This window comes from Puntigrus tetrazona, chromosome 15, assembly GCF_018831695.1.
Source record: "Puntigrus tetrazona isolate hp1 chromosome 15, ASM1883169v1, whole genome shotgun sequence".
In the NCBI taxonomy this organism is placed as follows: Eukaryota; Metazoa; Chordata; class Actinopteri; order Cypriniformes; family Cyprinidae; genus Puntigrus; species Puntigrus tetrazona.
In genome coordinates this window covers 17,063,408-17,075,561 of record NC_056713.1, presented here as the reverse complement: position 1 = coordinate 17,075,561, position 12,154 = coordinate 17,063,408, and the positions used below count along the sequence as shown (strand labels likewise).

General features: G+C 38.5%; 1 protein-coding gene across 1 annotated transcript; it reads left to right on the top strand.

Annotated features, from left to right (window-relative positions):
• The first annotated feature begins 81 nt into the window (after window positions 1-81).
• Window positions 82-12,154, top strand: LOC122358654 (RNA-binding protein Musashi homolog 2-like). The gene is made up of 3 exons (XM_043258522.1): window positions 82-343; window positions 5,244-5,398; window positions 11,420-12,154. Exons 1-3 carry the CDS (start codon window positions 82-84, stop codon window positions 11,462-11,464), a joined length of 462 nt encoding a protein of 153 aa, XP_043114457.1. The 3' UTR covers window positions 11,465-12,154.

The window sequence follows — 12,154 nt, the reverse complement described above, 5'->3', positions numbered from 1 at the left end:
CTCACCATCTATCTTCCAAGTGCACGCTGCATTGTACAACCATGCAAAGTCAGATATTAAGCATTGCCTCATAACATTACTATGCAAAGTCCTATTTCCCCCAATGATGGAGTCCCACCCCTCCTCCTCCTCCCTTCCTCCTTCCCTGTACTGTATCTCCCAGGCTTCCCCGATTACGGTTTCTATTCCTCGCCAAGCGACCAACGGGGGCCCCCCTTCTCCTTTGCGGACTATGGCTCCCTGGGCCCCCAGGCGGCTCAGCTGCTGCAAAGCGAGCATGCCACATCAGCCTGCAACTCCCCTCTCCAGCACCTGGCCAGCCCGGATCAGTATAAGAGCCCAGGTGTGTACCCGCCTCTCCTTCATTCAATGATTGATTTGATTCATGCGGTTTATTCATCACCCTGCCATTCATTAAAACAAGAGAGAAAGAGAGAGGGGGGGACAGATGAGAAGGGAAAGCGAGGGATTTGTGCATCCTTGCAGTTTGCTGCATGTTGAATTGTGGTAGTATTGTCATTTCGCCTGTGGATTTGAGGGAGTGTGTATACGTGGCCGCTAATGCGTATGTACTGTCGAGATATATGCGATTTGGCTGCGGTCACAATCCCTGTGCAATTAACCAGGAGATGCGACATATGCGTTCATGCTTGCCAGTTCATATTTCCTGCAGTACATACTCAGACACGTATATATGTATTGCACACCCATCGGCTCCATACCGCTCAACTGGCAGCCTGCTGGCATGTGATAAATGATATCCAAACATCCGACGTCACGTACACGAGTATAAAATGACAAGCCAATTGTTGGAAGTTGATTGTATCGCTTAGTTGCCACGTTTGGACGAAGTGTCACATATTGAGATGTATCGTTAATGCATCCCTTTTGCTTTTTGTTCTGTATGCATTGCGTTTCTTGCGTTTCAAAATGTATTTAGACGCTTAGACAGATGGATCTCCCGGAAATGAAAATTCTGTCATCATTTAGTCACCCTCAAGTCATTCCAAACCTGTGGAACGCAAAGGAAGATATTGAGAAATGTTTTCTGTTTAGTGTTCTGATGGGGGAAAATGTCATACAGGTTTAGAACAATATGAGCGTGAGTAAATGATGACAGAATGTTCATATGTGGGTGAACTATCATTTTAAAATAAATTCATGTCATTACAGTACATACAAAATGACGAACCAAGTGGCATTTACTCAAAAGACGAATACAAGCACACTTTTCGAGCTAAATATTTTATTTAAAAAAAGTTTTTAATGATAAAACACTAGATTAAACTTTTATAGAAAGAATGTTTGGGTACTTTCTGGTTGTCAAATGTTAGTGGAACGGTTCCATAGAAATCCCAAGAAAAAAATCCCCTTGGTTTGCTGTTTTGTTATCTTATGCAAATAAGTTCAGGCATTTTAAATGTGGCTTAAGTGTTCAAATACTTCTTTGTGGCCACTGGATATAGAATTACATAAACTAATAAGTGAAAACGGGAAGAGTGTGTAGCATGTATGAAAAAAATGTCTTGTTTTGACAGCACATTTAAAGCGAAGAATTTTGCTTTTCCCAAACTCTTGGCATATGCTTCATGGTAGTGCACCACTGAACTGACGTTCGGCCTTCTTGAAACAGTAGTGCTCCACTTTATATTCAGTAGCCTGTAGTTCAAAGGAAGGCAGTCTTGAGATCTTGGCAATAAACAACAAGCATCTTAGGGGAAAAAAAGAGAAAAATATTGCCGTCAAGAGCCATGATAATGACTAATAAACTGTCTTGCAGACATTGAGGCATGTGTGGATTAGGCATCCATGCCAGCAACCAGACTGCTTCTGGTTAGAGAATGCCAGGGAATGTTGACGGTATTGGCGGTTGCCGATTATTACGTTCTCTACATTTCTTTCAACCATGTGAGCAATATATTGTACTTAACCTTTTGGCAGCCCTTTTCTTTTCTGTCTATAAATGAGCGTTTAAATGATTGCATGATCTTAGGCACGTTGCGCACAATAGGAGTTTTTTAAATAAATCCATCATAGTTGGTAATGCGTATGAATCCGTATCACAGCAGTTTTGAGTTACAAAAACAATTTCCTGATCTGTTAATGAGCATCTCCCCATTGATGGCTTCTGAAGATATAAAAGACAGCGAATCAACATATCTTATTAGCACTGGTCTATGGGGGATACCGAAGCCAGTCATATCTCAGGACGTGATGCTAACCAGGGCTGTCACTTTCAGTGTGCTGGTTTTCCCCTCTTATTTTAGAAGCCTTTGTTCGTAACAAGGGAAAGGCTGATTTGAGCGTGTAAGCTTTGATCAAGATCAGTTCAAGAACGATTTTAAGATAAGTTAACACTTAGGAAAACTTATGAAGTATGTCATTGTTTGTCTGACACCAAGCTGATGCCCTGAGGCTTTCATACTGTGCTCGCTCAATTCCTGTTCCACGTTTACCACCAACATCATTTTAATCAGCAGTTTTTGTTTGTTTGTTGTTTTAATCTAACATTAATTTTAAATTAGATTTTAAAGCAAAAATAAAATAAAATCGGATGCTGCTGTTTAAAATCATAATCTTTAAAAGCTTTATTAAAATATTAGTGATAACATGTAATTTAGGATATATTATTATATTACGCAACAATCTTTTTAATATGAATTATTATTTTTATTTACTTTCCTCTTTTGGAAGTTGGATTCTGAGCTAAATATTTTTAGGTATTTGATTGTTTTGCTATTTTTACTTTTAACATTTTTGACTTGAAAGCAAGAAAAAAATATTTATTACAAAATGACTTATCCGCGTATTACCCATTATTTTCCAGTACTGATGTAGTCATTAGGACAATTTGTTCTTCCTTGCTAATTATGCATTATATTTTGCGTCATAGTGGACTAGCTGCAGACAGGTGGTACACTAGCAACAGCCATTTTCCCTTCCACTCAGATCTAGCAGTGGATATGCATGCTTTCCCATCATCCCTAGAAGTAGCTGGCGCTATTTTGATACGCTGACATTTAGAAGTGAGAGCTCTGACTGTAGAGCCGCTCACCTCTCCTGTTGTCTGTGTTCTCATTTGTGTGAAAAGCAGACGGATTGTGTGAGTCTGCCTCGTTCAGTTTACCCACGGCGGCATATTGCCCCCTATCTAACGTATTTGCTCTCTTACATGAGCCCTCCAGGCTAATATTCCATTTGCACAGATATCTTTTACCCTCCTGAGTTTTTTGGAGGCTGCTGCAGTAATAGACTCCCCCTTCAATGGGCGCTGATCTGAAGGCCTCCGCCTGTGGAGGAACTTGATTTAATATTCGCTTATTAATGGAAGTGTCATAGAGGGCTGCGCGTAGGAGAAAAATTGAGCATGGCACAGCAAGGGGCCTCGAAGTTTCTGAGAGCATTCATTTAATTTAATTCATGCATTTGTTTTTATTTTCCTTAATTCGCCTCTCAACAGCAATGAAAATGAGGGGTCATCTGCAAATGACAGCAGCCATGGCTCAAGTGGTCTGATATAATTAGTCTAATTGTAATTTTCCCTCCAAAACCCCCCGGCCCCTCCTTGCTCCTTTCGCGTTTGTCAATATTTCTGCTTTGTGGATTTGCGTTTAGGTTTAAAGGTTCTGACTTCGGCAAACAAACTTTGCAGCCAGGATCCCGACATGTGACAATCACATGTGATTTTAGTTCATATTTATGACATAATATGTGTGCTTTTTTAATATTACCATTTATTTATTTGTTTGTTTATATTTCAGCTTTGGTTCATGTTTATTTTTAGTTAGTAATCTTAGTTTTTATCAGGTTAGTTTGTTAGCTTTTTTCCCAACTGAGAAATCTTATTCAATTTAAATATTTCTTTCTAACCGAGAAACACTGTTTTCAATTATTATTAAAATGTTATTCAAACTTTTGTCAATTGAATAACCAGCTAGTAGCTGTTTTTCTTGTTGCCTTTTCACTAAAAGCACAATCAAATTCATCTGTCAGAAAAAAAATTCAAATTTTTTTGTGTTTCTGAATGTTAGTCCTAGAGACTTTAACACTTTGATAGTCATGTGAAACCAATTTATATGAATAATGTACACCCCAACATCTTTGAATAAAATTACTCCTCACTTACATCAGCAAGGGTTAAATGTAAATATAATGTAAAAAAATGTCTTAAAGTATACGTTGAATTTCTTAGAAAAAGGACACAGCAACATTTATTTATTCACCGTCAGCAAAGTTGAGTTTTATTTGCAATTTGTGCTTGCCGAGTGTTTAATTCCGTCACCCGGGCTTCATCTTCAACAGTTTCTGCTTTCAGACTCAAATGTAGCTTCAGCAAAAGAGGAGTCACGCTCGCAGTGGAGAGGAAACTCCATGATTCAGTCTTCAACGCGTTTTACCCAAGACACCCTCAGCAATTTCCTGGTTTCCAGGCGGCTGCTAGGCCTGATAGCCCCCTGACGCTAACTGCCAGATAATCACCACCGTATATATTTAAAAAAAAAAAAAAATGAGGAGGAGAGAGACCACTTTCTCAATGACAGGTGTTGATTAGATAGGGGGTGTTGTGGCAAAATCCCCTGTGCAATTTTCAGAAAGGGACTGTAGAACCGGCAGTCAAATTTGAAGGAGGATGGGTGTAGAGTACTTGATATGAGATTGGGGGAAAGGGAGTGTATGAGAGCGCAGGGAGGGTGAGGTTATGATAATGAAAGGAACCTGCAAGGAAGCGATTCATTCTCACTCACACTTTTAAACTTCACAAATGCCCTCAAAAAAAAAAAACATAGATCCTAATGACACAGCAGTCCAGCTCACCTAAAACCTACCTGACTAGCATGCATGCCATGTGAATGCGCTGGAAAAATGCGGCCGACACACACAGGCGTACTTTCATCTGCATGAATGATGAGATGTATTTCTGCAGTAGTCACTAGCTTGAAGCACAGCTGACTAGCTTGTGTTATTCTGTGTCTGTGTGTGTGTGTATGTTTATGTGCAATAATTGGTGACCAGCTTCTTTATTTTTCATTTCATTCTTTTTTGGATGAACCATAAAGAAGACATTAGGCCACTGTTCCTGAAACACCTCAGGCAGTTTAGACATACACACACAACTTCCTTGCAAAATACGTTTTGTGCTTATAGTGCATGCTTGTGCTAAGCTTGTTAGTCGTGTTACACACCAGCAGTCCTGACTAGCAACCCTGCTCACATCACTGTTGGCACGGCCGCTTCTCCGGCAGGCACCAACCCACCCCGGCCTGGAGCCTTTCCTGGAGCCAGCAGTCCCGGGCCAGTGGCTGACCTGTACGGCCCCACCAGCCAGGACTCCGGAGTGGGCAACTACATTAGCGCTGCTAGTCCCCAGCCCGGCTCCGGCTTCGGACACGGCATTGCTGTAAGTACCCTGTTCATCTTCATCACCGTTTCTCTGTTCTGTGCCACCTAATTCATTCGCCCCCTGCCTGAGTTAGTGCTTTTAGACTCGTGTAGCTGCTATTGTAGTTTTCAGAGTAAATATTCTTTGCCATAATTTGCCAAAAAATTAAACATTAAAAGAAAAAAANGCTAAAAATAACTTTAGCATTTTTATATTGAGCGTATTTATATCAGTATTATAGCGTATTAATGTCAGATTTGTTTTAGCTCTCAGTTCACTTAATTGTGTAATAGCTGAAATACACCCCCAAAATGTGCTGAATACAATTTTCATGGCACAGTTCACCATTTTGCAGTTCCAGATGAAGCAGAAAAATATATTTAAAACATTCTTCATCCAGAAATGTTTAGTAGATTTTAGAAATGATTACAAAGAAACAGGAAACTTTGATTTTTCTTTTAAAACATACTCTAATCATCTTTATTTCTAACTTATTTTTACTGTATACCTAACTTGATCCATGCACCAAAAAAAAAGTTCCTTTTAAATAGAATCCATCGTAATTTACATAGAAATGAGGCATGCCAGTACAAAAAGAATGACAATCATTTTAAAAACACTGAAATACCTAGCACAAAAGTGGTGCATGTTTTTAATGAATTCCCTCCACGCCCTTATCTAGCTAATAAATTAATTAGCGAATACATTTTAAAATTGAATTTGTGTCGAAGGAATAAATAATTCTAACACAACTAATAGGACCAAAAGAATGTGTGATATGCAGGTATGTGAAATCAAAAGAAGCAAATAAATGTGGGGAAAAAAGTACAAAATGAATCATCTCAGATATATTAGGTTGCAGTGGGTCCAAAGGTGTGATAGATGTGCATGTTTTACCCATACTAATTATCAGGAATAAAGCTATAAAAAAGCCTTTTGAAGGCTGAAAAATGTGAAATCATGGTCTCATTAGTGCAAAGCAGGTGCCCTGGCAAATAGCTCAAGTTAGATAGCGTTGGTTTTAGCATTGCTAACATTTCTGCATTCCCACCAGCATTCCTCTCTCTCTGTCAACTTCAGGATAACAAACTGTGAACTTGTACCGGCTGTCAGCAGCAGTGTGATGTGTCAGTGTGCTTTTGTTCATGTGCCAGCTCGGAGGACAGAAATCTCACAATTAGTTCTTCTCTCATTTTCAACCCGGTATTTTGTTTCCCGCGCACAATGGCTTTTTTATTTTTCGAGCAGATGATGGGCATACCAGAGGCAGCCTTTGAAAGGTCCCCCACACAAAGTGCATATGTAAATCAATAAGGCGATAATCAACTCTTGTGAGAAACCCTGTCATAAGAATATGTTGTCTTGCCCTTTGAAGCCATAGGCATTCATTATTCCTTCCGTGCATTAGTTTTTAACCTTTAACGGAGCGGAGAGATGAAGCAGGAGCCCGGGCGGAAGAGAAAAGGAGCGGGGCCGAATCGCAGGGGGGTTGATGAGGGAGGCCGCGCTAAATCACAAGCTGCCGAGGGAATTACCGGCTCCGGCCGTTTTTTGAACTGCCGTCCAGATCTGCTGGAAAAATGAATAAGAGCCTTTGTATGTGAGGACACTGTTTATTGCCTATCTGCACACCCCTCTGATTCATTCTGCTTTCAATGCCCCTCCAATCTCTTGTTTGTGAGGAAAAGCAAATTACTTTTTTTTTCTCTCTCTCTCTCTCGCTCTCTCTCTCCCTCTCTTTCTCTCTTCTGCCCTTAAGTACAGTTTGCAAAACAGACCGGGCACTCATTAAATCTAAACGGGATTTTCAGAATAACAATGTCACCTTGCGCTTGACTTTCAGATGGAGTTTTTCTAACCTAAATAGAGTCAAATTTAGGTTGGCCTCAAACCTTCAGAACATCTCACTAGTGATTGACAGTGTTCTGGAGGAAGAAAGACTTTTTTCTTCAGCTGTCTGACATGAACTGCTGTTTCTGTTAGCCTCTGTAGCGTCCTCACAAACTGAAAAGCTTTTTTAGAAAAGATTCCTTTCTAAATGTATCCACTGTTTTCTTATGCCTCTTGAATTACGGGAGAAACTTTTTATAAACTGGCTGTGTACAAATGATATTATTCCATCACCCTTCAACCATTAAAAGGGAATTTAAAATTGCTAGCATAAACCCCAATCTCTTGATTCTTTCTGAAAACATATTACAGACATGTTAAATATCACTGTGGTAATGTCTGTATGTTGCCTTAATCAAAAATGTCCATTAACACTGAATGATAATATTTCAAAGTGATTATAAATATTGCAGAAACATTCCAGTAAACACTTCTAATAGGGATTAGAAGCAGAAAGGAGAGACAATTACATTTGAAAGCATCCGTGTGAAAACCAGCCTAAGATTTTTGGACAGAAGTATGAAGGATTCTTAGTGCATTCCAGGGAATTATTCATGGGATGTATCGTAAATTAAATCGAGAGAGCAGACCACAAATGTGCAGTGTATGTTGTCTTTTTTCATATTGTTACAGCAGGATACAAGGGAAGAAAGAAAATAACCAGAAGGAAAAGAACGCAGTGGATTGAAAAGAGCTCTTGCTGTAGATATTCTTCTATCAGGTCACATATACAGTGTAACAATACCAGACGTTATGTTATTCTTCTGACGTCTGGAAATAGAACATGAATGACATTTTACAGCTCATTCAGTCAAATTATCGTATAAAGGTTTATTTGTAGGTTTCAGTATTTGTGAATACTGAATACTAGAAATGCTTCCCGTAATTTAAAAGGCATCAGGCTCTTTAGGAAACAGGTGGATACGTCTGGCTAATGTTTACACTCAGGAAGCTGACACAGGTGAAGTTCACAGTTCTGCTCAAATTGAGGCTTCTATGTGATTTCTGACAGCATTTGTCTCCTGCTTATTTATGCTGCATGAATTGTGATTTCAAATGAATTCATTAATGTTGTTATTGTTGGCATGAATGTAGATGATTACAATATATGCAATTACTTGATCTTTGTTGAAAAGCATACTTTCTATTCTCTATTGTTTTTTTAAAATGTACATATTTCTTTTCATTTTACTTCATTTATCGGCAACAAAAGATTTATATGGGGAGAGCAGGAATAAATGTAACACTTTTCCTCCGGAAGATTTTTAGGTTAAATTAACCTCAAATATCTGTGATTACCAGCCTCTTAAATTCACCTAATTAAGATGGATAGCATTAAGCGAGTATGCATTTTCTACATAATTTGAAATGGTTATACAGTGGGTGATGTAACAAAAAACTGAAAATGCCATGTGAATGATTCTAATAGTTAGCCTGTATGGTGTTCTTTTATCTATTTTTGGTTAAGTTTTTATTGTTCTTTTTAGTAGTAGTAGTCAAATGTATTTTTAAAATGTGTTGTTATTTTTTTTTTTACTTCATTCAGATGTTAAAATATGGGCTCAGTGGGTGTATTGTACAGAACCTCATGACATTTACCGAGTCTTACAGTTGTCCTTGCTCTCTCCTGCTGTTCCCCTAGATCAGACCTGATCTTTAAGGTTCATATAACATCCATTCATGCTAGCAGCACATGCGATGATTGAAATGACTAGCGAGTGATAGACAATATTAGCCTTTTCACTCAGAATGCATACTGACACCATTACTAACTGTACACTTTTAGGGTCCTTTGATTGCGACAGCTTTTACAAATGGATACCATTGAAACCTAACAGGTGGTTGGTTGCCATCTCATTTGAGGTAGATATCCTGTACCATTTATGAAATATATATATTTTTTGATTTGTGCCTTCATAATTATGTATCTATTCACTATCTTCCTGTTCCATCTGTCTATTCATTTTGATTCCCTCTCATTTTGATCCCAGATGAGTTTACGTTAAATCCGTGCAGTGCTTTTATTTTTCATCAACACCATAGGCTTTTACGGGGCTTTTACATCTCAGACAAGGAAATTTAAACTTTATATGCAACAACCTGGTTTTCAAAAGTCCCATCTCGCACAGAACATCTATTTTATTATTGATTCTGCATTTTGAAGCCCTTTGAAAGCCTTCCAAAGTGTTTCTCACTTCGCAAACACCGTAAGTGTGGCGGCTACACATTTGCCCCTTTACTTTTTCTCACTAGTTCCTCCTTTATCCTCCGCCTGCCTGTCTGTCATTCGACTGTTCCTTTCATGCATGATGTCTGCGAGCGGGTCTACTCAAACTGCGCGGTTGCTTTCTTTCACTGCCGGAGTTGTATTGCGACAGCGACGCACATCGACTCGTATCCTCTATGAAGTGCTGTATTTGGATATTATGCACAGGTGTTGTGGCTTTGATTACTGCGCACCTGGAAGCGAGCCCTCTTTGCTGAGAATCTGTTGACTTAGGTGCCATCTGATGTAATTCATCAGGTTTTTCGGCTAAGGCGCTGTTTCCGTAATCACTGCGCTTGTATAGCTAGGTCTTAAGGACTTAAAGGTGATTTCGAGTATATGCTGAGATGCCAGATATGGCTAAATCGGAGACGACTCGCTTATTTAAATGCGGTTTGTGTGGATAAGTGGATGCTCATTTATTCGCTCAAAATCCCTCTACTTACTTCCCTATACTTACTTAATATTTGCACCGAGTTTTTTTTTTTTTTACTCTCCTGCGGTGAAGCATCAAGTGCGATTACGGCAGAATCTGTGGCACTGTGGCATTTACCTGTGACCTGTCGTCTGGATAAGAGGCCTGCGGACTGCCGCTTGTTGCCCATAATCTTCCTAAAGAGCTTCTCATTTTGTCCTTGAGGCAAAACGGATGATTGATTTAATGAGCGGGTAGAATCGCTCCGTCTGTATGGATTCTCCAAACGTTTGATTGAAGTACACGTCAGCAGTCAGAGAAAGCAACAGCAGCAGAGAGATATTGCAGAAGCGGGTTCTTAACTTGTCATTTCCTGCTTGGATGGACGTCCCAAGAGTTTCTGCATGCTTGATGCGCTAACATATGTGTCGTGTCGATGTCTGAAAGCCATGTAGATAAGACGTGTTCGCTTAAAAGTGCCAGTGTGTTCTGTATCTGAGCCTCAACGAATGAAGCTTATAATAAAAAGATGCTGACAGCGGAGTGATTCTGACGATATAACATCTCTACATCAATTTAAAGCTGTCGACAGCAAACTTTCAGCCAGCCCGAATCAATACATGGTTTGTGTTTAAACTAGATTTACTGTGGAGGATTGGAAGCTTCAGTTCATCAAACACCATGTACTTCCAAAGCCAATTTATGCTTTTAAAAAGCCTGGTTTTATTATAAAAACAATCTGACTGAAGAAAAATTGTATTTAAAATTCATCTGAATTGTGCAAAAAAAAAAAAAGTCTGAATTTATAAACTAGAAGTTGAAAGTTTGTAGATCACCCATTAAAAAGGAATAAACAGATACAGCTTAAAAATAATGAGATTTTGGAAGTAAAATTAGTTTTCTTAAAATATTAGTTTTGAAAAAAATGCATACATGCACAATTTACGCTACTGTTTAAACAAACATTTTTTTTTCCCAAAATACTGTTAAAGCTGTAATATTGTGAGTTTTTTTGTATGTAGTTTATTTCTGTGATGGCAAAGCTGGATTACTCCAGTCTTCAGTGTCACGTGATGCTTCTAATGATGCTGATTTACTGCTCAAGAAACATTCGTGTTTTTTTAATGTTTTGTTTAATATGGAAACTAATGCTTTTTATTCAGATTTAATGAATAGAAGGTTTAAAAAAATTCAAATATTTACTGTCACTTAAAAAAAAAAAAAAATTACTGCATAAAATCTTACTGACCCAGTAGTGTACAGCAGTGTACTTGTATACAAATCGATCAATGTTTTTGTTTTTTTTTTTCCCCCTCTCATTGGAATATAATGAAAAGACTTTTCAAATGCGTTTCAACTTTTGATCCAAGGCTCAGATGCAGCACACTTTACAAACAAACAAGCACACACACACGCAACTTTAGTAATAGTATGTGTGAGTTTTGAGCAACTTCTCTGTTTGTTTCAGCAGAGTTTATCAGGAGGCCCGGGGAAGACTGGCCGGAGTTTCTAATTGGTTCTGTGTACAGGTAAAGGCCATTAAACTTCAAGCACTACAGCGCTGAACGGGAATCTAAAGCTGAGATGGCGCCACACGAAGAACAACCCGAAACGTCAGAATCATCTCAGAAAGAAGAAAAAAAAACAACAACTAAACAATCTGCTGTACTATACTGAAAACCTGGCTTTTAAATATTTTATCCTAGAGTAGCCCTGACCTTAAATTTAGGATTTTATTTGATTTTTTTCCTTTACTGTTTTTCCTTTTAGAAGCATTTTAGTCACCTTTTATTGTGTACACGTTGAATCAACCAACGTTTGTTTGAGTTTCTAGATGTTCTTCATTGTTCTTGAATGTTCTCTGATGAGAGCGACTATGTAAACATGAAATGTCTTTGTTTTTTGTTTTTTGAGGTAGTGATATTCCAATAGCAGTTCTGTTTCACAGCCCTCGTCTATCACGTTTCATACAAGCAAGAAAACGGATTGAAATGACTCCGCTTGAAAAAGGTGACATTTTTAATTCAAGCCTAAACCGCAATGAGTGGGTAACTCAAAAAAATCTTAGTAGCTCTGTTCTATGTTTATTGTGATGTCTTGTTAACCATGATTACCTATTTTGGGCAATAAGAGGACTACAATATTTTCACAGTCCTTTTTTATAAATGTCATTTTTGTTGTCGATGAAACGAAACAAAACAAA